Source organism: Diprion similis, chromosome 3, assembly GCF_021155765.1.
Source record: "Diprion similis isolate iyDipSimi1 chromosome 3, iyDipSimi1.1, whole genome shotgun sequence".
Lineage (NCBI taxonomy): Eukaryota > Metazoa > Arthropoda > Insecta > Hymenoptera > Diprionidae > Diprion > Diprion similis.
Window position 1 is genome coordinate 6,649,640 of NC_060107.1, and position 26,100 is coordinate 6,675,739.

Sequence of the window (26,100 nt, forward strand, 5' to 3'; positions counted from 1 at the left end):
AAATTTACTCGCTTGTATGAGTGGTTCTTGGCGCTGATAGCTAATTTCGGAACGCTCGTGCAATGAGTTGCCATGAATGATGCTCTATATGGAATCACATGCCTCTAAGGCAGTGTTATAAAGGCCGCATTTTCACGGGCGCAAATTGACGCAGCGGAAAATTGACGCGGCAGCGCCAACGTCGCGGCGTCGGTGGCAAAAAGACGCTCATGAAAATGGGTATCAACGCAACGGCAAAATGCCGCACGTCGGAACCGACGTGGTTAGGTCAGTGGATTTCAATTACATTTCTATTCGAAGAATTTAAAAATCTAAGATTGTTAATTGGAAGTGTGAAAAAATGGAGAAAACGAAGAAACGGAATGAAGTAGGTAATAACGTATTTGGACAAATCAGCCATATTTCGACTGAAAAAATCCAAAGGGATTAACCAAAGAATTAACCTTCAGTTGTTTGCGATTTTCAGAGCTCGAAAACTTTTCCTCTCAGAATCGTTTTTCAGGACTTTTTTTCCACTAATTGGGCCCTCAGAAATGACTAAATATATCTTCGATCAACGTATTTTATTCGGCTGGAAGTCGCCAGAAAATTTCAATTGTCGCTTGACGCCTCGTGCAACGGCAATTTGCGAAACCGCGTTGCGCGCGAATTTCCGACTGGTCGAGAATTACTTCCGAGCGCAGCGCGCCGTCAGTCGCTTCCGAGCAGCCGTCCTGAAAGTACGCGAGCCGTAATCAGAGAATTCAGATCGCGATGTACAGGCATTTGACTATTCAGGACACGGTCAAGCGCGGATAACTTATGGTTAAAAACAAGGCTGTGTAACGTTATTCGATCAGTGTATTCCCACGAAACTTATTGTGGAAAATTACGAACGGATGCAGTGTGTGACCCAGCAAAGAACCGAGTTACTGAAACAAAAACAGCCGAGGACATCGAAGGTGAGTTACCATGTATCAAATTTTCAGTTTTGTGTGTAACTTCAGCTTGAGTGATTTCGATTCTCGACTCTCTGCGTCGTGTGTCATTTGTTATTGTTTGTGCGGCTGATTTTCGGTAAGTGCGTAGTTGCATTGTTAGCAAGTTTTTCTCAGTCCGTTTAGGCAGCCAGCTACAATACAAAAAGTGCAAATGGGCTTGGAATCTAGTGTAATTATTACGCTGCATGGTCACACTTGTGTAGTAACAAGAAAATACCCTGATAATCTTCCGTTGTGGTTTTTTTTCTATCATTCTGAAAAACGGACCTTGCGGAACATGACCTGTGTGAGTTCTGTCTCGGATTTCGGTTCACGGATCGCGTCTCTCACGTGGCGACACGTTTGTAAAATGAAAATGTTATCGCGTAACTGATTTTGGCGTTGTTTCTTATGTAATTAAAAACGGTAAGCAATTCCATCTGTTTTCAAAATTTTTCTTCGTGATCGATCGATAGGGAAATCCTACATTTTGTAATCCTGTATTACCATGTAACAAAAGTAAACGCATCACGGCGTTTCTAATCGTTTCGAAATTTTAAGTGAATCTCAATCGTCAACTGTTATTGATTCCTCATACAGAAACGTTCGTAAGTTCGGGATCACTTTCCAAATTTTCGATCAGTCAAAAACGAAATATTGCATTTGAAAGTAAGAAAAATCAGCTTCATTATCGTTGTTCGCGAAATTTTCTACGACCTTTTAGCACTCACCAATTGATATTTAGCATGTTTTTTTTAACGATTCTTGTACTTTCATAAAGTCACGCGTAACTTTTTGGGTAATGGCAAAAAGAAGTTTTCTCAGAAAGACTTTCGAAGGGGCAAGATTCAGCTTCTATTCAATTTTTTTTTTCAATATTTGCGCTTTTTTCCACAAATTTATGCAAGTTTTTGTACAGTAGTTCAGTTTTGAGAAAATCCACCTTTATTGGAGAACTATGGGGTTAAAAAATTAAATGTTGAGCGTGAAAAAAGTTGTATTATTTTATTTTTGGGTCAAAAGTTTTTTTGGAATTTTGTTTTTGAAATTTCTTTTAGGACCATTCCTGGTCGATATTTCGTCTTTCATTACATTTATCCAATTGATAGTAACTTTTCAATCGTAAATGATCTAGTTGCTCACTAATTTTATGCATTTATTCAATATCTGTGATTATTTTGACAGCCTGCTAGTATTCTTTCTGCAGTTAATTTATAAATAAATCAGAAATCACTGAAATATCTTGAAAATAACTTATTTTGACACAGATACTGTTTGAAGAGACATGAAATCTAATTCAAGCACATTATGCGATTAATATATTATTATATATTTATTATAGTGTGAAAAGTGTGTTACCACCGTACAACCTGAGAAGTTACGAGGACTACTACATGTACAGTAAAGTTTGGAGCACCCCGGAGGAGGTAAGAAAAGTTATTTTAATCATTCTTAGATAATTCAACGTGGTACATTTGAAACCGAATTTTTGTCATTGCGTAACATGCGGCGAAATATAGAAGTAGATAACAGTAATGATTTATCTGAGAACTGAAAATGTAGTTTACTAAATTAATTCGTACTTCCATTTTCGTTTTTTCAGAGTTAAGCAGAGACATCCGAGTAACCTCTCCATTACTCAGCAACGTTGGTGAGTTTGCACGTGTTTAGGTTACGGGTATTTTCCTGGGGCTCCTTTATCCCGTGGCGTGGCGGTAACAATTGTTACACAAATCTTCGATTTTTTAGCTGCATGGATAGGCTCATTCGCGATCGCAACGGTGCTTGACTTCAAATCAGATCAATTTTTTTACTTGTTGCTGTTGACCTATTTTACCACAGTCACTCAAAGTTAGAAATTTTGCACGTTGCTGAAAGCGAAATGAGCATCGCGACAGGTTATTATCACTTACCCGACATTCGCGAATGCAAACTGTATTGAGCTACAGATATAATTATAACTACCTATGTTTGAATTTTTCAATGATGTCGTTTAAGTGGTGGATAAACCTGAGGTCTAAACATATTCCAAAGATTGATTAATCGATAACATTTCAAAGTCTGGCAGAACGTAACGTAATCAAGTAGCATGGTTATATATCTTGAATAATTTTCAATATTTTAATGCCCAGCATGCTATCGAACAACTACAGGCTTAGCTCGCTTAGAAAAATTCAGGATGTTTTTAATCCATCTTACAAAACGTTGATGTACCGATATTCCGCCAGCAATCACTAAAGCAAAACTCTCGCTGACTATGGTACAAAAACGTTTTGCTCCCCACAGGTAATCAATGAAAAAGTAAGTCACAGTGACCACGGCGCAAATGAGGAAGAATGATGTGTGTTGGAAAGAATGGAGAATCGTTTAGAGCGAATATAGGTAATCGGGTACGTAGGTGGTCGTTGTGGGATCCGTCGCGGGGTTTGATGTGGATGTGCGTGTGAATCTCTTTTCAACAGTTCCGTTGGGTGGGTCCGTTGGGACTCAGGCGAGGGTAGGAAGGTCGCGATGCACTGCGATGTCATTAACTTTTGTAATCCACAGCGTCAAATGATCACAGTGATTTTCATCCAGAAACACGTGAACAAGCTTTACTTTTCCATTTCTTGACACTTTGCTATCATTTTCCAGCCATTATTGGATTTGATTATTTAGTCATTATCTATCATTATTTCATTGAATTGATCTCTGTGATCGTCTGAATGGGCAAAATGCATCTCTGGACCATCTATCGCGTTCCGTGGTACGCTAGATGGGGAGAGATGCTGAGCTCGAAGACTTCGCGTCGAAGAGGACCGCCGACCGTCACGCCACACAATAATGCATGCCCTCCAACCTCCCTCCCTGACTTGAATCGCATCTTGGAATAACAATTCGTATCGCAATGTGTCGGTTTCAAAAAGACGCAGATGCGGATTGGTTTTCTACAGAATTTTGCGACAAGTCCTAGACATTTAAGATTTTTTGACGGATTAATCGGCTGCGCCTTTTTGCGCGTAGATTAATCACGGGAATCAAACGCGTCATTTGCGCGACGATTAATAATCAGGGTGGCGACTGACCGGGATACTCGGGAGCAGTTGGGGAATTTTTTCTATCGGGAAAAGTCAGGGGATTATGATGGACATGGGGAAAAATGGGCTTTTTAATAAATATTTTTTAATCTTCATCTATCCTTCGTTAAGTCACTTAAGCTAACTTTGGGAAATGGTATCGTTCAATTTCTAATTATTCGTGCGAAATGAAGCAATACTACGTGTTTCTGAGATCCAAATTTATGTATTGAAGCTGCACAAGTTCTGAAGCCTTTGATCGTAAAAACTGCCCAACATTGCCTAATTCAAGTTTCGTGGGAAAATGCCAGGGAATTCTGAATTTATCCACGGGAAAAGTCGGAGTAAAGTAAAAAAATTAGATTTGAGCAAAATTGTCCCCACCTTGATAATGCGAATCGATCGATCGCCTCTTTTGCTTGACGATTTCGTAAACGGTATATGAAAAAGTGAAGCATTCTCGATGTGTTAAGCCTTCAGCTTTTCAATCAATTTTGTTGCTAACAACTTTTGCGCGTTGACTTAATACCTTTTGGTTCTAAGAGACAACGCGGCATTTGCAAGCCGGCGGTCAATTCACGGGGCTAAAAATCGCGGAGTGTATTGTGATAGTGAAGAATCTTCAAGTAAGTATTTATAAAACATATCTGAGGTATACAAATTTGTTTTTTATTAATTGTATTTTCTTTTGTTTTAGAGGAACGAACTAATTTTGTTTAAATATACTCAGAAATATTTAGTCTTTACTCGAACAAAATATTCATATCAATAATTCCAGGTACAAAATGGATTTTGATTCAAAATATTTGTAACTTATTCTCCAATCATAGAAATAATAGAGTAGAAGAATGTTTTTACGAATGTTGATGTAGGACTCGACATAGTTTTTGTCTGTTTCAGCTAACCAAACCTTTTGTCTGTTTCAGTTGACCAAACTTTTCAACTGTTTCAGCTAATCAAACTTTTTGACTCTTCCAGCAAATCATATCCTTTGTCTGTTCCAGCTGATCAAACCTCTCGTCTTCCCAATAAAACTTTTTGCCACTAACATGTAAGGCGATTTGTGCTATGATTTTTTATGGCACATCCCAATTCGAGTGTTGCAAAAATTGTCAAGGGTTTGTTGACAATTACGAGGATTGTAGCTGAAATGGATTTCGATGTTGGTAACTAAATTTACGTTGGAATCGCTTCAATGCATATTTCCGATGCATCTCAAGGAATTCCGAAGCATTAGTTAAGTATTTGAATATTATTGTGTAAAAATGATACGATTGGTTTATTCGTCGCGTATGGAAAAGTGTTTGTAAAATGATAATCAATGAAAATTTTGCGGTCAATTTTATTCTCAATTATTCTTGCCGCAACAACACTATTTGTTAATATATTTATGATTTATTTCGTTACGACCACTGCAGCGGGACATTACGTGTTGAGTCAGTGGCTCTTGGTGGCTTTTTTATCGTAAGATTTAAAAAATCTAAGTTTGTGAATTGGAAGTGTGAACAAACGGAGAAAATGAAGAAAACAGTATCAGCTTTTCAAGTCAAGAAAATGATCTAATTCATTTTCATTATATCAGAATCGTGCACTAGTGCATAATTAAGATGCCTTTTCATACGTTTATCGCCGCACACAGTGCAGTACAGTCCGTATTGAAAATATTGTAGTGTGTCCAGGGCCTTTCTTCTGAACTATAAACAATAATGAAAATAGATCTCACTAGTTGATTCATTTCAATGCATTACATGTATTACGGTTGTAAAATAATGAGTATGAATTAGATTATTTTCTTATACCTCAAACAGCTATTTCATCTCGCTTCTTCATTTTCTACATTTTTTCACACTTCCAATTAAAAATCATAGATTTTTAAATTTTTCGAACAAAATTTTAATTGAGATCAACTGACCTAATCACGTGGACTTCGACGCGCGGCATTTTATAATTTCACCGTTGCGTCGGTACCCATTTTCATGAGCGTGTTTTTTTTGCCGTCGACGGTGTAGCACTGCCGCGTCAATTTGTCGTCGTGTCATTCAGCCGTCGGTGAAAATCCAGCCAAAGGCTATTTGACTCGGAGCTCTACCTATCGGCCATTGTCAAAAGCGTTGGAATTGTCTGTATTCGACGGTGTTCGATAATTATTGTTGTGGAATTTGGAATACACCCAGCAGAGACATTGATGGAGCAGGAACATTGTTGGTGAAAGTTGAGAAAAAAATAACTTCCTGATCTTTACGGAGAACGAAGATAGTAATTATCGCATTCGAAATATTTGTGATCTCGCTTAAGAACGATGGCAACGATTGGGGAACCTCTCACATTAGCCAGGGGTAAGTTAACTTATTGGTCCCATTCACTCAGTTTGGAGTACTGTCAGTTTTTCGTGCAAACATCGTAGATTTTTCAATTCTTAGGTACGCTTCTGAGTGTGATTAGTAATTGGATTCAGCATGTAACTGTAAATCCATCGACCAGGTCATTTTAGAATAAGAAATACATAATCTGGTACTTCGATTCATTTGTTTATTAATTATTAGTTGCTAGAATGTACTAAACATTACTATTTTTCATACTGGTACTGACTTATGTTTATTTTTGTTCTTATAGATGTTAAAAGATCGATCGAACTCCTCGACAAACTACAAAAGAGTAAGTTGATGACTGACATTTATTTTAAATTACTTATGTTTTTACCGAAATAAATACATGTTACTCTATTGCAAATTGAAATAGTTTGTATAAAGTTCTTAAAAATAGAACCATAGAGCAATGTACTTAAGTTTCAATCAAGTTTATCTTGAATTAATTAACCAACAATGCTGACTTATTTCAGGTGGTGAAGTACCAGCTACCAAGTTAGCAGCGCTACAGAAGGTACTTCAAAGCGACTTTCTCAATGCAGTGAGAGAAGTCTATGAACACGTTTATGAGACTGTCGACATTCAGGTATTAATAATAATAAGCAAGTTTATCTTTTTCATAAAGTAATCAATTTTTCTCTGAACCAAAGTTTTGGAGAACATTCATATGAATCTAAATATTTGCTTGATTTGGTGCCTCACATACGCCATTCATGAGTTTTTGAGACTTCGTCATTATTGGAAGTATGCTGTTGAAAAACCACTCCAACCACCTTTGATATAAAGGCATGTGGAATTTGTTGTACAGGGTTCTCAAGATGTGCGAGCTTCCGCCACAGCTAAGGCAACTGTCGCTGCGTTTGCTGCAAGTGAAGGACATGCCCATCCACGAGTTGTCGAATTGCCGAAAACAGAGGAAGGTCTTGGATTTAACGTGATGGGAGGAAAAGAGCAAAACTCGCCTGTATATATATCTCGAATTATTCCAGGGGGTGTGGCCGACAGACACGGTGGTTTAAAACGTGGTGACCAGCTACTTTCTGTTAATGGCGTGGTAAGTAATGTGAATGTAACAATAATATGGGATAGTGTAAATAAATTTTTCTCGCATTTTCTCTAGTGTATTGAAGGCGAGAATCACGAGACAGCTGTGGAATCTCTGAAACAAGCTCAAAACTCGGTGAAGTTAGTTGTTCGCTATACACCTCGTCTTTTGGAGGAAATGGAATTACGGTTTGACAAACACGCGCACCAAACTGCACGTAGGCGTCAGCGTGTGCAATAGACTAAAACGATTATTTTTATCACTACATATTTAGAATTTATGAGTAACTCATATAGATAAAATGTAATGTTATTTATATTAATTATTATAATTTTAAGCAACGAATCAATATCTGGCTTAATTATCTTGTAATTCATCACCTAGAAATAGTTTCTGTATAACCATTTCTAGTAGGACCATTATCAGTATTTTCTAATGAGCCATTTAGAACTGATTCAAAATATAATTTAATCCAATCATAAGTGTACGGGCAAATTCTCTAAACCTTAAGTTTCGAAGTTGAAAGGAATTTCCGAAAGTGAACTTGTCTTGAAAAACTAAGCACTTTGTAATTGTCTCGAGTAATGTTAGAAGTAGACGTTTTGTAATATCCCCAAATTTCAAAATCGCAGAAGTGACAGTCAAATAACGAAAAAATTCCTTCGTATTTCCTGAACTATTGATTCTACGATGTCTTAGACGTCTTGTTTGGCTTCTTCGTGGTCCAATTAGTCTCAACAAGATCCATTGAATCAATTCTCAGAGATGAAAATTTTTTGCTTGTAAAATAGCGAAACAAATCAAGGGTTTTTTTGCGTTAAAAATTAACGTAATTTTGCGAGTGGAATCGATTGCAAGTCTAAAGTCGCTGCGAGCAACGAATTAGCGCTGCGCAAAGCGCACGTGTTCAATACATAGGAATATATAGATGGGTTTAACTTATCCGTAGTGGTGGTCAGCTGTGACGATCAGTGTACGGTGTATACCTGATTGTGGAATGAGGTTATGTTTTATGTGCAATACATACGACACAGCCGACACGAGTAACTGAGAGCTTGTAAAAATAGTGAAAATTTATTTACAATAACCAATGAATTACACGAACTGTTCAAAAATTAATCCCTGCATTAAACGATGGCGCGAGAACAAGCCTTATTATCTCCGGATGTTGAAACATTGTTTTGGCACAGAAGCAAAGTCTCGAGTTGAAACAAAGTAACGACAAGCAGGATTTATAAAGTTATTCAAATTCTTTTTACTTAATTTTCATTTTCTTTAAAGTTGTACAAAATCCATTTCATAACAATTAACAAATAGCTCCACAACAGTGTAGTATTCATGCAAAACAAAAATCAATTTTACTTGATGTCAATGAATACGTCAGGAATGTTCTAAATAATTTCCATTTGCTCGTTTCAAAATATCCCTTGATGCCAATAAATTTTTTAGGAAAAAATGGCGCAGTGTTGTTGGACTCGAAATTCATGCCCAAATTCAATCGAATTCAAAGTTATTTTCTGGTTCGAGCACCACGTACGGTTCTGCAGTAAACAATAACGTTTCATTTTTCGATTGTGCTACACCAGGAACACTTCCTGTAAGGATAATGACTGACGAATGAAATTGTCGTACTTCGTCTGCTCTTTGCAGGCTATTGTTTTATAAATTTGATCGAATGATTTTTAGGTACTGAATAAGAGATGTGTGGAAGCAGGAATACTAACTGCTCTGGCACTATCCTGCAAAGTAAACGAAGTATCATTGTTCGATAGGAAACATTATTTCTACGCAGATTTGCCAGTAAGTTAACTAGAAAGTCGTTCTGATTTTGAACTTTATAGAACCCACTGTTTAAATTTAGGTAACTTCATTTTTAAATTCTTACTCATCGATGAAATTAGTGTGTCAGTGTGGTTGAGCATATTGTCAATGATGAATTAATCTTCCAGGCAGCTAATATTAAATTACTTTGAAGTGAAATGATAATATTTACAGGCAGGATATCAAATAACTCAGCAACGCCAAGCCTTGGCTATTGATGGGGAACTAAATTTCCAAGTATATACACCGGGTATTCATCCACAGCCGTATAAGAAAGTTTCTAAAATCAAGCAACTGCAATTGGAACAAGACAGTGGCAAAAGTTTACACGATTTAGCAGCAAAAAGGTGCTGTCAGAGATTCAATACCTATGTGCTGTAACTGTTGCTACAATTACATTACTATTAATTATTGTGAACGTTTTGTTCGCTAGTAATTATGTATTTTTTCACTGATTTATTTGCAATTTTCGTTTTTTCACTGTGTTACGTAAGATAAGTTTGGAAATCAAGTGCCCTTATCGTAATATATTGATAATTTCATGAAGCTCATCAGTTTAGGCCGCTTCAAATCAATCTGTATCTTACGCGATGCACTGCAGAGTACACTTCTAATTTTCACGTGTGTACTCTACTCTGTCCAATAGTTGTAGTACAAAAAGCTAAAATTCTGAAAATCTATACCCACATCAAATCTTGGATGTGCTTGTTATGTTTACCCAGGTTTAAACAAAACTCGAAAATTCAAATTTATTGCCTTCTGAAGTTTAATTCTAATTTCGATTATGAATTACACTTTTGGGTCGAATACTCAAATTCTTTACTGTGTCTTAGACTATGATCAACTTGAAAGATATTATCAGACACTTACGGATTCAATTTTTATTTCATGATCAACAATAACAGAAGTTTAGTCGATCTTAATCGAGCAGGGATACCATTAATGGAATTGGTATTCGAGCCGGATTTATCAGATGGCGAAGAGGCTGCTGCGCTAGTCAAAGAGATCGTACTCATTCTGAAAAGATTGGGTACGTGCTCCTGTAAAATGGAAGGTAAAGTGGTATGAAAAAATAAAGGTCAACAACGAAAAGGTATTATCATTACGCATAATAATTAAAGATTTGAAAATCTTAAATTCAGAGGGTGCCCTTCGAGTTGATGCCAACATCTCTGTGAATCGCCCAGGAGAAAAATTAGGCATCCGAACAGAAGTCAAGAATATTGGAAGTATTAGGTCAGTGGCAGCTGCTATAAAGTTTGAAATTGACAGACAAATTAAAGAAATCGAGAATGGTGGTTCCATTATTAATGAAACAAGGTCATGGGACATGGAAGTTCGCAAAACAGTTCCAATGCGAGATAAAGAGGAAAAGCAGGTATAGACTGCACGCTTTGAAAATATACTATTTTTGTGAGAGTGTGTTGTGCAATTTTATTACAGCGGTTGAAAATCTTTTCACATTTATCGGACATGGCGATCCTGTCTTCTGACTATTATAATTTGCATACTCATTTCTACGGGTTGATGCTACTACATTTGATTAGACATAACATTCTCTGGCACATCTTGTGGCCAGCTTAATATCATAAAGAACAGAAACAAAGAGCACAAACTCCACAATGAGTATCGTGGATAAAAAATGTTCGTTAGGTTGTTGTAAACACACTGTCAAAATTCTATTCATATGTGACGCTATCGTTAAAAATCTATTTTCAAAGACCTTTATACATAACGGATTGTGATCACAGCTCCTGGTTTGTAGCATAATATTTTCAATAACATCAGCACTTTGCCTTTTTTGTATTTTTGACGTTGTCTGATGACTTTTCAATACAAGAACAGTTTCCTCATAAATTACAATACGTCGAATTCATATTAAAATTTGTACATTATACCTTGAAATCTTTTCGGTGCCTGCACCTATAAAGTTTAATTTCAGTTTCTAGTTTAATTATACCTTGTATGCATGCTACATCAGATTATTTTCGTGTGGTACAGTTCTGAAGGATAGAATAAGATTCATTATAGATTCATGTAGAAAAAATTTGAGTGACATTACAGGATTATCGTTACATGCCAGAACCAAATCTTCCTCCATTACACGTGCACGTCAGTAAAGAAATAGAAAATAAGTATGGATTAGTTGATGTTCCACTTCTACAAGAAAGCCTTCCCGAGCTTCCAGAGGAAACACGATACAAACTCAAAAATAATTTTGGAGTCGACTCAACTGCTGCCACTATACTTACTGTAAGTTCGAATTATTTATGCTATCCACAAGGCTACTGCCAATTATAGGGATATTAAAGGAAATTCCAATTATTCCACCAAATATTCAAAAGCAAACGATTTCTTTTTGTTGAATTGTAGTTTTGGGAAGAACTAAGTCAGGATTTTCACTGGGAAGTATGATTTTCTGCTGAATGATCACTGGACTCGATCTCTTATTCTTAATCAATTTGTAATTATAAAATTGCTAAATATTTTCTTAATCCAACTGTTAGAAGATCAAAAAGAATTCTCAAAATAAGTACCTAAATGGCTAGGGAGGTAATTTTTTGGCTTTTGAGAATTCTTATACAATGGACGACGGTGTCCACAAAAAAAAAGCACATCTCCAATAGATGGTTAAAGATGTGGCCACAGTGAACCAAATTCATTTACATTTCAATTGCAAAGAGAATCCCTATATTATAAAAGCAATGCTAGTAGTCTTCTTCGTCTTTAAGTAACAGCTTCTCAACCTCATTTAATGTAAACCTTGTTAGTTATTTACAAATGAATACATTAGTGCCAATGTGAAACTTTTTCAGAATGAAAGCAATTTGCTGAATATCTTCGAAGCCGTTAACAAAGAAGACAGCAAACGGAAACCCAAGCTTATATCAAACATATTGATCAACCAGTTGTTAACTGTGGTGAACAGAAAAGCAATAGAACTGGATACTTGGTATGGAAGCACAGTAAAACTATTACTAAATGAGATAATAAATTCTTTTATCAACTAATTTATCTTCTAGTATTTTGAATGCAGAACATATTGGTGAATTGGTGGACATGATACAAAATAGAACAATCAATTTAAATACTGCCGAAAACGTACTGGAAGAGTACATAACTGATTCGTCGATGACTCCGAAACAAGTATATTTCATTTCGGTGTAGCTATACATGGACACTTTGTATTGATGATTGAATACGTGTGTGAGATTTTACTTTTTTAAATTATGTTATTTGTTTTTAGATTGTTGACAAAAATAATTGGACGCAGATCACAGATGAGGAGCAATTAACTCAAATATGCGAAAATGTACTACTGCAGCGAGCTGATGCTGTAAAAAAATATAAAGCTGGAAAGACAAAAGTTTTCAGAGCTCTAGTGGGTGCTGTAGCCATGGAAACTAAAAATCGTGCTGATATGGCCATTGTTGTAAATATATTAAAAAAACTGTTAGATGATTAAGACAATGTTAGTTGAATTTTTCTTGTCTTTGCTGAGTTTTAGGTCTTTTTAAACAACTTTTCAAATAAAATAATTACGTTGCTATGCAAGAAAAGTCGTAAAAGTTTATTCATCGATTTAGGGTAATAAGAAGTGAGTGACTGAACGTGAGAATGAAGACATGAGACATTTACAATAATTGAGAGACGGACCTTTGATTCTTGACCTTTAGGCCTTATATGTGGATAGTCCTTCTCGTGGGAAACACTGGACTTTAACAGGACTAGCCGCTCTAAAACTTTTAAACTGCTCTTTCTTAACACTTTTTGAACAAGCTAGAATACATTGAAGATTTTTTCGTCTTAAATTCCTGGACTAAGGAACAGTAGTTTCATGAGGAATAATTTGGAGAATCACAATGAATTATATCGAGACGATATTGATTTCTATTGCAATATATTTAAATAGTGTTCACGTTAAAAACATCGGAAATATAAAAGACATGTTGAAATTTTAATTGCATTATTCATTAGAAGTACAAAATCATGTAGGAAATAAATATATGTTTGTGGTACATTGTGGTAATTTTGGAGACTAGAAAATTCAGTCTCCCTGTGTAGTTATATTGTTGCTCGCAAAACGTTCGTGTATAGTTTTAGTAGTTGAAATAGTAAAACGAAACAAAATATGTACAGATGGGTGGGACAGGATCGTCTGTCTATATTTCCACAAAACATGTCTGGGAGCTGTGTGCTAAAATTACACAAGATTTGGTAAATTGTAAGCAGATAATCATTTTCATTAAATCACAACAGTCCTGAAGGTAATTCTGAATAAGCACAACAATACACAACCTAATCTAAAGATCGCAGGCTAATCAAATAATCATAATGTGACAAAAAGGATTTCATTACGAATCTTTGAATTGTCGTGTCTGTTATTTATTTATTTTTTTCAACATGAATCATTAGTCATTATAATAGGGAATTGAATTGCATCTGATTTCAGTCATATAAACGTTTTCGTTTCAACCACTGTCAATATTTAGGCATAAGTTTTGCTCTGGTAAAATTTTTCATTTTTTCACTCAATCAAGAATAGTATTTACCAATATCTGTGTATTAAGATCAAGTATAACTACTTGCAATCGAATAAATAAATATGTAGATATTCGCATTACAATTTAATAAACGCTAATCACTGTGCTTGTTAGAAACAAGATTTTCTTTTTTTAATAAATCGTGTATACTGATTTATGCAAGCGTAGTATATCCGAAGCTTTTATGTATAATTGTCATTGAAAGTTGTGAAATTTTGACAAATGATATATCTGCATACAGTAAACTCTGTTATTATTTTTTTTTTTTTATAAAGGCTATACAGTTATGGACTCAAGTTATGCTGCTTCGAATTTACAAGGAACCTAGCATACAACTCGGCCCGAATACTTTAAAACAATATAGTACAATAAGCACATATTAATTACTATAATACAGTACAATGACGTAATTGGACTTTTAACTAGTAATTCCTAATCGGTTATACTACAATACGTTATTATATAACAAACCTTGTTAGAAACAACTACACTCGTTCAATTTTTACAATTGTTTACAATAATGTCACTAGAAATAGATATACTGGGCCAATTCATGGGAACCTGACATATCAAACTGTACGGGAGACAGAGCAAAAATTTCGACAGATGGCTGAAAGTTTACAAGCAGGAAAAAGCTGGTGCCACATCATTGGCAGAATAGTTTGCTCTTGCGTTCATGTTGCAATCCCTGACTTGTTCTACCGCACACATTTTTAGTGCTCTAAAGTCGTTCTCTCTCCCATGCATACAATTTTCTTTGTTAGATTTGTACCACTGACCCAATATCAACCGTAGATTGTTAATCGTCATACTCAAAAGTTCTAGATCTACTAATAAATTATTATAAGTCCGTGCATGAGAAGTAGCATAGAAATTTTCATTGGTTTTCTGTTACTTGTCTGGTTCTTGTTCATATGGGTATAATTGACGAGCTACCGTGAAATGTCATGATATCAAAATGAATAAGTATCTGTATATATTTTTAACATTAGTTTGCATGAAAATCGATGAGGTGTAATTTTAAATAATGAATATTATGATTTGTAAGATTAGAATCTCAAGTTGATGAACTAGCAAGTCGAGTATCATTTCCTTGATTCTATATCAATTATGAAAGGTTTCGTACACAAATTAACTCTCATTTAATACTTGAAACACCCAGTAAAAAGTGACCTACAAAATGAAGTTTTTCTTAATCTAGCGAAAAAAATCTTCACACGGTTGGCCTGAGATTAGCCATTTTCTGTATAAAATTGTATGTTCATAACACACAGCAGAAATCTGCATATAACGAGCAAAAAGGTGCACTGGCAGTAGATGTAGATACTACGTAATATCAAAATCTTGATAAAATGGAACTTGCTGCACAGTATATTTTGTTTAATACGGATTGTAAGAATATATCAGTAATGTTTATGCAATATACACGTACCTCTATTACGACATTGAATATCATATTGCATGTGTGGAAGTAATTGGTGCGAAAAGTCTTAAGAATATTAAAAAATATGGCTTTCAAGGAAAAAATATCTCAACAATGAAGATCCCGCACACGAATAGTTCGAGAAATATGAATTTCGGTTGCACGATTTCATTCAATTACGATACGAAGTTTAGATATATTGGTAAAAATACACTGTCAATATAATTTTTTGTAGGATATTTACTTAAAAGTTTGAACCTTATAAAGAACGTGGGGTCTGTCAATTTAAATATTCACAGTCGGAGGAACAAAAAAAGTGGCCTCATTTTTTTTCTGTCAAAATCCGCCAAAGCCACGAACTTAACTGATTTCGTTTGAATAAATTAAGTTACTAACACAAACATCAATCCGTATTTAATATTACAATATAATAGATCATAATAATGCTGTATACTTGAAGTAATTATTAATTGTATAATAATGCTACTTAGATATTAAAAAGTTATGGTTTTTTTTTTATATTTTTTTGTGTGAATTCACTTGGACAGCTTACTGATCACCCTAATCAAGGCACCGTTTTCGTCTTTTAGCCTCTGATTTTCACATTTCATGTACTCCATCATCTGAAAATCGTTTAACAAAACATTAATACGCTTTATTATTTATATACATCATGGCCACGATATACGTAGGAACTTGAAAAACACCACATGAACACTGCGAATATTAAATGATTATTCAACAAATATCAGAATATACTAGCAGTGTATTTGAAATAAGTCATCAACTTGCAGGAAAATTATAGTTAATACATTGGCTGAAGATATAGGTAACAGTACGACCACCATATCATGCTCCGTGTATGGAGTTTTCAACAAGTGAAAAGAGGGTGGGCAATTGCAATTACCAACTCAATTTATATTACAATCCTATCAAACAAGTCAGCAAGTGCATGTTTATATATTTTCAGTCAACGGTTAGTAGTTAATATATGGTGAATCAATAATGCTTGCTCTGTAGATTTATAAACTTTTTTTTAAAATAATAATCTAACATTATAACTAACTAGTTAACTGACAATTATATTGTAATGTTGCAAGTGCAAGTATTTGAGAATCTATTACTACGAGCTATTTCCTACTCATTAGGACCTGAGAAAATCAAAAATGATATGTAAGATATAAATAGAATCAACTATTCCGACAAGTGACTAAGATTCATGCACTTTTGCTGCAGCATCTTTTGCATTATTAATTTCAGCGACTTTGTAACAGTTGCAATCCTGTTTTTTTTTTATTTTTTTTTTTTTTTATGATGAAATAATTGACGTAGCATCCCGATGAGTTCATTTCTGTGCTTATCAAGTTTTTGATATTTTCCGTATAATACAATAGAAATGTAGTTCCAGCAAATACAAGTTTGATAGTGGCAGATAAGATTTTTTTTTCAAACTACTACTGATTGAGATCGTCTATTTAACTCGTCTGCTAATTACATACTAAACTCTGAAAATTAATATTTTCATTTCAGGAGACACTCAATTATTACTTGTGAATCTTAGCGATGGCAGAGAATCGTTTGGTTTCCAGAGATTTACGTAGCTTGAGCATAGGAATTTTTTGTGAACTTTAATTCGAAGTGTTGCAATTCTCCCGTTTCTCTGTAATTCTACAGCTATTACATGGGATTGATCTGACAAGCATGTTACATAGATATATGGTACGTGTCGAATTGCCTATCTTTCCTCTTTTCACTGAAGCACTTTCAAAATAAAATTAAACTCTCACAACAGTAAATAAATCTTCAAATGGTTGGGCTGAGTAAACTATTCTATAATACTGAATTGGATTAGTTCAAAAGTCGGACATATTCAAAATTAGATTGCTATAATTTTAAATCGAAAGAATGTATGTAAAGTATATAATGAAATCGTGATCCTGTGACAATAATTGTCAAAATATAAACTGGCCGTATTATAGTATTAGATATTCGTTTCTTTGATTATGAAATCAACGGTATTCGATTATCTTATTATTCTATTAGGAATTAAGCACCCGCAAATCATTGAAAATGAGACATATCTTAATAGTCAATACGGTCTGTACGATCATATTTTTTTGCAGCATTGAAATTTTATAGTCATTTGTGAGCAAAATACTGGTACTGCAGTAACCATCCGAGTTTATGATACATGCACTTCACACTCCTATTTATAGATTGTCCACATCGCACTAATAATTTCCAGTATAATACAAATTACCAATTTTTAACATAATACTACGTCGCACTATATAACTCTGCAAAAGATTATAATCGTTGTAAAACCCATATATAAGGCGTGACCCATAGGCAATCTTCTTTGCTTTGTTTCACCATATGTATAAATGAATGCAAATACAAGTGAATTTCGGTGAGCTAAGTATTTATCTCGTGAAATTTACCTGTATGTAAGTTATAGAATATATATCTGGTAGTCTTACGCAAAAAAACGAATTGCCTAACGTTCACTGATATATTATCTCTGAAAGAAATAAATGGTCCAGGCAAAAGTTAATAAACAATTCAAGTAGTACTAAGTGCGATATTTCAGAAATTCTTTTGAAAATTAATCCTGTTAAATATTAGCAGGAGAAAATGTGCATTTGTTTGAGGAGGGCAACCACTGTGCCCGTTTGCAAATTCGAACGTTTTTTTGGCATTTCCATAATGCTTAAACTCGGACACAGCGACAACGATACATGGAACTGCATACTGAAATCGCAAAAAAAATTTGCGTGAATACAATTTTTTTGGTCATTCATCACAGTGGGTGGAATTCCCTCAATTGAAACAATTGGATGAACAGGTATATCTATAAATTTCTCTTAGTTACTACACAAGCATGGTTATAAATCTCATCAATTTCCAAACTTTCAGGCGATTTTATCATTCAGAAGAGGAAAGGGGAGATTTCTGTTTTGTTGTATTTGTTGATAAAACAGAAAGGTTTGACATACACTTAATGCACCAGCACCTGAACAAAGCAAAAACACAACAGCGAGCAAAATCATGCATGCAATTGATTTTCATAAAGGGATGTTTGAAATTTCAAACTAGATAAAGAGTAACTATGATTGCAAGCACAATAAGTTTGGTTTTTCATTTTAAAAACACTTCTTACTTCAAATCTGAATTAATACATAATACTTGCAAAGATACACCGAAATCTGAATTTAAGATAACATTGATTACAATTAATAAAATATTTGGGAAGAATCGCTTCTTGATAACTAATTCAGTAATAAAAATAATATAGCTATAATTAGACAATAAAAAAAATCACCAACGTTCGGTAACAAATTAATGTATAATTAAATTTTGAAAAATTGCAATTTCATAACTAGAAAATGTATGTTAAGGGGTTGACACGTTTCTCTGGTTTGGAAAATTCCATTTCTTTTTTTTTTTTTTCTTATGCTTACTGGAAACTGAAATATCCAAATCCTAAACTATTGTTCAGAGTGTGATGGGCTTTGGTATTCGAATAGTCTATATTATAGAGCAAAAACAGCAGGTTATCCATGAATATCTTTTTATAAAAACTCACTGGATCAACTTAAATTATTGCATGCTTCATCACAGATGCATAGTGACCCCAATTTCAAAAAAAGTGATACCTAATTGGAAGCTTCGGGCAATTTTCATAAGCGTTCAAATGTATTGAACATTACCGATTTTTCTGCAGTTATTTCAAAGATTTAATTCTTCAAATCAAGGTGTATTGATTGAATCCAAAATTATTTTCTTTTTTTGACAGTTATGAATCTGAGAATAAGCGTATGGAATTTCAAGGAGAACCGATGAGAGATTTATTGCACTAAAAATTTCCTCCTAATGCAGCGCAAGAATTAACATTCCATAATCCTTTAAGTAAAGGATATTTATAGCTCAACTTTACAGCTCAAGGTAATATAATATAGAATATTCAAATTTCACAAGCTCTGATGGTCTAAGATTTTAAAATGTTAGAAACAAAAACTTTCTCCATTTTGTGAAGTTTTCTAATATCGATGATCCCCCACGTGATTTGAAAGCTGTTTCTATAAATATCGAGGCAAAACAGTTTGAAAACTTCTTCAAAGTTGGAGAAACGTTGAAGCGACCCCTTAACGTAGAGATTGAATATTCTACAGAATTGAAATGAAGTTAGAATGAACAATTGATATCGATTTTCAAAATCGTTGATAGAAGTAAGAAATGTGATTATCTGTGTGCGAAACGGAAAAGATTACAAAATGAAACTTTCTCTCGAATAATTGGAATAATTTGTTTCAAGGTACAGATTACATCCAAGTGTATAGCGCTAGCAATATTATAAATTAAATAAAAAGAAAAATGTACCAACTGATTATAAAGCTTGGAGCTGAGGTAAGCAAATGCAGCGCTTCTGTTTCAAGTTGAAAATTTATCAACGATAAAATATCAAATGAAATATATAAATATGGTAAATGTCATGTGTATGTGTATAATGTTAACGCAGAGGCTGTCATTATATCCTTTACCTATTTAGTAGTATTGGTGAGTTTGGATACGACGCGGGTAAGTGCCCGATTTTCGGCTTTCAATCTCTCATTTTCAGCTTTGAGCTTTTGTAATTGCTGTAAACAGTGAAATGGTTAGCCCAAATTCTCCGTTTGTCCAGGCCCCAAAACCAAACAATGATACAAAGAAATTAGAAATAAACAATTTTTAGTGTGTGTTGTTTCTATTGCTGTTATTGTTATTATTATCGTTACTACTACTATTACTTGACAAATCGAAGCGTGTTTAGACCTTCGTATGTCTATATACCAGAGATAATTATAGGAACTAGAATATCTCTTCTCAGAACGAAAATTAAGCATATACGTATGGATATTAAGAATAGATGAGAATAAGATGCGTCAAAAGGTGGTAAATTAAAGAAAGAAGCAATGCGTCGAAGCCCAACAATAAGTTTTGGGAAACTGTATAGTTCTATATTCAAAACCTAGGAGTTTTCTGCCGCACTCATCCACAATAATCAAAAACAGGATAAAAAATTTCAACGTGCACCTGACTAATTATTTTATTCAGCTGCATAAACAATAACGGAAAATGTGCTTCATTTCATAAAGCTAGAGTTTAAAGTAAAAAACTCTACACGAGAAATACAACGCATTCTAAAGGCATGGAAATGACATTAGGGCGATTCAAAAAAATTAAAAATACCAGCCATCTGGCCTAAAAATCATGTTTCGCAATAACTACAGGTTAGTACTGAAAACACATCGAAATTCGAAAATTGACTGATTCACCTCAACTGAAAATACCCGAACAAAAGTCTCAATTTCCGCAAGTGAAATACAAAAATGGCAAAAAGGTCCCAAACAAAATTATCCTGATCTGCCTGTACTACAAAATGAATTTGGAACCTCGTGAAACAGGAATTATACTATCAGAGCTAAATTACAAAAGTTGAACTAATAACGGTTCTTTTTTTCTTTTCGTTTTAGTTCAAACAAGTTTTTAAAGAGCTGAAGATATTGCTTGCTCTTCGTACCATATTAGCGTTATAACGCAAAAAAATAACATGATATTATTGTTTTTGGTCTTACTAAAAGTATTTACCAATAATTTCTTTTATTTACGAATGTGGTCGTGTTGATCAGAATCAGTAACTCGTGTAAAAATTGTTTCAAAGGAACCTGATTTAATAATTCTCTAGTCTCCTTGTCCCTGTTACAAGTATCTTTGTAATCTCGTACTGTTGAGATTTCATGTATTAATACTATCTCTTCAATCTTGAACATTTTCGGATGTTTAATGTATAATTTACGAAAATAAGGAATTTCATTTATAGAAATGAGTAGTATAATACATACAAATGAGAAGTCCTAGAGGACTGTACTTAATTGCAGAAGCGGTTTTTACTTGCTTTTATTGACTTTCAATATCGAAGTAAATAAAGTACGATGCGTGATCAAGATGAAGCTGAGAAAAGATTTCCATTTAAATATATAATAGCTATTTTACAACCAGATTCACATGAAACTCCCCGATTTTATCCTGCACTTATTCCAATTTCAACAAAAAGTACGACATGCCTAGCTTAATCACTGCAAAAATTTGAACACATTATTTTGCTTAAAAAAAATCACAGACCGAGTTGTAAGAATGTAGTAGCATTCCTTAATCGGGGCGTGTATTTTGCTCGTGAAAAAAACTTTGAAACTGCTGAATCTAGTTCCATGCCAATGCCAAAATCAAAAACAAATTACTTTCGCGGACAACGAGTAAATATTTTTCACCAAAAACTCGTTACATCGTATTTAATTTTTTAAGCTGAATAAAAAGTTGAAGAAGATATTATCCGCAATACTTTAAATATGAAGTTTACCTTCAGTTCCTCTTCCATTTCCGAGAGTTTTCGCTCCATAGCTCGCCTCTCACGCTTCTCAGCTTCAGAGAGAGAGTTTTTAGTTTGGGCAGTTTGTGCCTTATCTAATAAACTTTTGGTTTCTTTTAATTGTTCATCAGAGCGTCGTAGTTTGTCCTTTAGCCTTTCATTTTCGGCTTGCGATTCTTCATACAGTTTCTTATAATCAAGTTCACCATTTTCAGAAGTTGGAGTTCTGGTTCGGGTGGGTGGTGGATTTTGCGTGTCAGATGAAACTGAGGATACTGAGCCAAGTCTGCTAGAGCGACCAGAGCGTTCGTTTCCGCTCTGTAAAAAATATTAATTAATGAGTCAGAAGTGTAAAACAGGTATGTTATTTTAATTAATACAACCACTTAAATTGTAGATACACCCTAGAAAAGGGATGTTACTAAAATTGGTAGTTTTTAAAGAAGTTTTGTGATTACGTCATTCTATTAAAACGTTTCATAAATATTCCATGGTATGATCAGATAAAAATTAGTGCCAACAAATAGATGAGGCTAGTACCCTCCAAAACCTTCTTTGCTATTCATGCTCTCTGGGATAAATTCAAAATTTTTCTTACTGTGAGTTTTACCTGAATTTACTTTGAGGAGCTATAAAACAGTTGTGCAATGAAAGAAGTTTTTGGAAAGGAACCGTTTCTGCTATCAGAGTATACTCATCAAACAAGTGCTCTGCTCTTTATTGTAATGTACATGATTTGTTTTCATTACTAAATTCTTACAATGTAACCTTCGGAAGCAGCCAAGCTCTGTAGGCTAGAACTTCTTGACCCGAAATTTGAATTCGAGTTTGGTCTAGATTTTCCTTGGTTGAAACTTCCAGCTCTATGAATGGACCATCGAGCTTGGGGGTAGTTATAAGTCGAAATAGGTGTAGCAAGATTCAACGAGTTAACTGTCGAGTGAGACGGTACCGTAAGGCCACCGTACCCAGACGATGTTCCGCCATAAGTTGTGTAAGGGTTTGAGTAATTCAGATTGTTCGCCGAGTCCGAATATGAATTTTTATAAAATGAATTGTTCGTATTGTTCTTGGTTGTTTTATTCAAAAAAGATGGTGTGCTGTACGATTTTGGCGTATTAATGCCTAACAGTGTAGAGTAACTATTGTTCTTTGAACCAAATAATCCTGCCAGACTGGTCTGGTGATTTCCAAAAATTGAATTTCCGTTAGCAGATGCTTGAGCCCTCAAACCTGCTGCTGTTGTAGGTTTCGATTGCGTTCGTTTTCTATACGAAGACATTTTAATTCTCAACTTAGGTGCAGATAAAAGTTTTCATAGATTCTTCTGTATTTCAACCCACGATCTGTATTTTATCCAATGTGCACTTGTAGAAAAAATCATCACCTCCATGAATATATGTATGTTAAATTGTTGTAAAAAAATTTGACTTTCGCCCTCAGAAAAAAAAAATTTCTCAACTACTGACAAAATAAAGACAATTATTACTGTGACAGCAAACGTTTAACTGGCATCGAGTAGCAAGCAACACTAGTCATCAGCCGGTTCGTCTCTACATTGCTTTGGCTCTGGTTTCTATTTATGGAACACACGTAGAACGCACACAAAGTAACTGCCAGCCACTGCAAGGCATACATAGATGAGTCTATGTGAGTGTTAAAATAGTCATAAACTTTTAAACCTGGTTGTTGGAAATTCAAGATTATAAAAATCATGAAAAATTCTCTACTACATTTTCTTCCTTCGGTTGAAAAAAGTTTCAAAATGTTTACAATATGGCAACTTCAATAACATATCCATGCAGCTTTTCAACATTAGCATACATTAGTAGTAAATGTCAAAGGAGCATGATGCTTGAAATGTCACAGGATTATTTTTAGGCGTAGACCATGAAAATTCTAAGAACCACGTTTTCATGGTGCATGTAAACAGATATTAATTCAACCTAATAACCCCCACAAATTAATGCATAGTGCTTATTCTAAGCACTTTCCGAATCAGTATCCGTCACTTTCGATTCAATTCAAGAATACAGAAGATAAAAATAGTAATAATGGCGGAGGAATTAAAATTAGTATGTAAACTTTTCTCACAATATTTGAGAGTTTATTATAGGCACATAGAGTTCCGCAATACTATGGCTATTTATAGAATTATCTTTCGATATCCACTTTTTCAAATCTTGTGGCCGAGACCTAGATTATGAGAGGATATAGAGGAGATAGAAGATTGTAGTGAAAAGTTAATTTTTTAAAATTTGTTTGTAGTTTAATACATATTTTGACATTGAAAGTAACTTTGCTACTGACGAAATGATTTTTTTTATCTAGCATGTTTTTTCCACTTTTTTGAATATGTTTATCCAACATTTTATCAATCTAATATTGTTTCAGAAATGAGAAATGTGTGATTTCACCAAATTCTGTTATTTGCTAAAATGATTGATGAATATAAAAGGCAAATTTGCACCGAAAGAAGTTGAACATTAATAACATCCATGCAAGAAATATTCGAAAATTTATCGCGCATTCAAATTAAAGACTTTAGAAATTACGATAAACAACTTCGAAAAATTATTCACCATTCAAATGTCTACACTTACATAACAGTACTAGTAATATTTTCGCCATATTCCAAAGCATCTTCAAGATAGTAAAATAGTGAATATATTTCATTTATTTTATGGCAATAGAACTGTAACAACTTTAAGAAATAACATTCAGGAAGTCATAGCAAATGGAACAAATGATCAGACATGCCCTTACTACGATGTTTCAGTTAAATGTGTAGTTCTCACGTTATTTTTACCCAAGCATGCAAGAATCAGGTTAATCTTCCAAGAGGTTGGCCCAAAAATACCACAAATCTGTAACGGAGTGTGAATCTGCCGAGGTTTTTGTGGCATCACCTAGCCTTTTCAGCACACATACTAATGTACTTTCGTCAGTGAAACTGTATATGGGGCATACCCTGCCAAATCCAAACACATCTGACCCTGACCCTCTCAAATTTGGTTTTCAATTTTTTCTACAACTGTACTGATTGTCAGATTAAAAGACTCCCCCAAAGTTTTGTGGTCTTTTTCTGCATCATATTTTATTTTTTAATTTATTTTGTCTCAACACACAGAATCCCGTAATTTTGTATGGAAATTTTTTTTTTTTTGCTGGCACACATTTGGTCACTTTGGAGAAATTGTAGAAAATTTGAAAACAATTTTATTCTCCTTATGCAGTTTCTAAAATCCTTCGGTGCCCACATTTTTAAACTAGACTATTTTGAATCTAACGGCATGAAAAAAGCCAGTTTTTAATTGGTGCACAGCTTTTCAAGGTTCTGTTTTAGATACTAAAGTGCTTACCAATAAGCAAGTACAAAGAGTGAGCCTACACTAAATTCTCTATTCAGAAGAAAATATCGTTCCAAGTGACGATACCAAAAAAGCGTACGGACGAAGACGGAAAAAATTGGAGATGCCTGCCTTTTATCTGAGTAAAAAAAATAGTAGAACTTGCGTACTAAATCCCAGAGGGTCAGGGTCAAACGTTTGCGGAGTTGGCATGGAATAAGCCACACATACTTATATATATTTCAGAAGCAATACCACATATGCAAACGTTTAAACTGAGCTAAGCACCAGTTCTTTGTATTTAACATTAACACTTAGGTGTAGTTTCACTATTAAAAGCTCTGACAAATATGGCTCGATCCAATAAGACTGATCTGTTTTCTAACGGTATTTATAACAATATGTTTTTTGTTCATGCTTTCAGCTACTCAATTTTATTAGACATGGAACAATCGGACTCCGTAATGGACATAACATTACTGCCGAAGATAAATCTATTTGTTTCGGCTCAATTGAACAAACATTTCTTTCTGGAATTCTGGAAAGTTGATGCCTCTTTATAAAAAAACAAAATCTTGCCAAGAGTTGGTTCCTTTCGACAGAGTAGTCGAATTCTTGGTAGATTTTATAGATAGTTCTCGCAAATTCGTTTGAAGAATCAATTCAGATAACTTGACGTAATGCCTAATTTTTCGAAGATACTTTTGAATCATACTGCAGTCGAAAGAGAACGGTTTGAAAAAAAACCGTTTGATTAAAAATTAAAAATATATGTGGATTGATTCAAGTGAATTAATGTCATTTTTGTTAGAACTTTGGCGGTTTTAACCAGAAGTTATATGTCTCGCATACCATGATTTTGGGATTCACTTAAAAATCAATCTTTTTTATATTCGATTTTTTGTTTTCTGCATGTCCAATAGTTTTTAAGTTGAACCAATTTTGAGAGGCTCACAGTTTTGGTCAGGTCAATTTTATACGACTTTTTGTATGATCAATAACACGATGAATTTTGCATTATTAGAAACATACTTTCATAGAAAAGATTTAGTTTCCGACTACCATTGGACAGTTATCGACACAATTGATGTCCAAGGGGCAAGGAATCTGCGAGGCATGAAAATTTACGT

The 26,100-nt window shown here is 34.3% G+C and overlaps 3 protein-coding genes across 8 annotated transcripts in view; 2 read left to right on the forward strand and 1 right to left on the reverse strand.

Moving 5' to 3' along the window:
* Positions 1-6,085: 6,085 nt before the first annotated feature.
* LOC124404041 (protein lin-7 homolog C-like) lies at positions 6,086-7,908 on the forward strand. The gene is made up of 5 exons (XM_046877852.1): positions 6,086-6,351; positions 6,629-6,670; positions 6,855-6,967; positions 7,190-7,435; positions 7,502-7,908. Exons 1-5 carry the CDS (start codon positions 6,315-6,317, stop codon positions 7,664-7,666), a joined length of 603 nt encoding a protein of 200 aa, XP_046733808.1. The 5' UTR covers positions 6,086-6,314; the 3' UTR covers positions 7,667-7,908.
* Positions 7,909-8,410: 502 nt separating this feature from the next.
* LOC124404035 (glutamyl-tRNA(Gln) amidotransferase subunit B, mitochondrial) lies at positions 8,411-13,578 on the forward strand. The gene is made up of 10 exons (XM_046877845.1): positions 8,411-8,641; positions 8,876-9,023; positions 9,113-9,226; positions 9,422-9,594; positions 10,153-10,301; positions 10,390-10,625; positions 11,312-11,500; positions 12,064-12,200; positions 12,271-12,394; positions 12,495-13,578. Exons 1-10 carry the CDS (start codon positions 8,517-8,519, stop codon positions 12,711-12,713), a joined length of 1,614 nt encoding a protein of 537 aa, XP_046733801.1. The 5' UTR covers positions 8,411-8,516; the 3' UTR covers positions 12,714-13,578.
* A 2,073-nt stretch (positions 13,579-15,651) lies between these two features.
* LOC124404032 (protein phosphatase 1 regulatory subunit 12A) overlaps positions 15,652-26,100 on the reverse strand; it is a 43,909-nt gene continuing 33,460 nt past the window's right edge. For 5 of the 6 annotated variants that reach the window (XM_046877841.1, XM_046877840.1, XM_046877839.1 and 2 more), the window contains 3 exons: positions 21,612-21,938; positions 19,756-19,851; positions 15,652-15,837 (listed from right to left, as the gene is read on the reverse strand). In XM_046877841.1, coding sequence (XP_046733797.1) covers positions 19,756-19,851; positions 21,612-21,938 — 423 coding nt within the window. In that variant the 3' untranslated portion in view covers positions 15,652-15,837. The remainder of the gene's footprint in view (positions 15,838-19,755; positions 19,852-21,611; positions 21,939-26,100) is intronic. The other variant, XM_046877838.1, reaches the window with a different exon arrangement.

Bases quoted from the DNA above. Each gene is read 5' to 3' on its own strand.
- LOC124404041 (XM_046877852.1), top strand. From the start codon at position 6,315: ATGGCAACGATTGGGGAACCTCTCACATTAGCCAGGG. The intron at 6,671-6,854 runs GTAAGTTGATGA...GACTTATTTCAG, and splicing joins CCTCGACAAACTACAAAAGA to GTGGTGAAGTACCAGCTACC. The intron at 6,968-7,189 runs GTATTAATAATA...TTTGTTGTACAG, and splicing joins ATGAGACTGTCGACATTCAG to GGTTCTCAAGATGTGCGAGC.
- LOC124404035 (XM_046877845.1), top strand. From the start codon at position 8,517: ATGAATTACACGAACTGTTCAAAAATTAATCCCTGCATTAAACGATGG. The intron at 9,227-9,421 runs GTAAGTTAACTA...TAATATTTACAG, and splicing joins ATTTCTACGCAGATTTGCCA to GCAGGATATCAAATAACTCA. The intron at 12,201-12,270 runs GTATGGAAGCAC...TTTATCTTCTAG, and splicing joins GCAATAGAACTGGATACTTG to TATTTTGAATGCAGAACATA.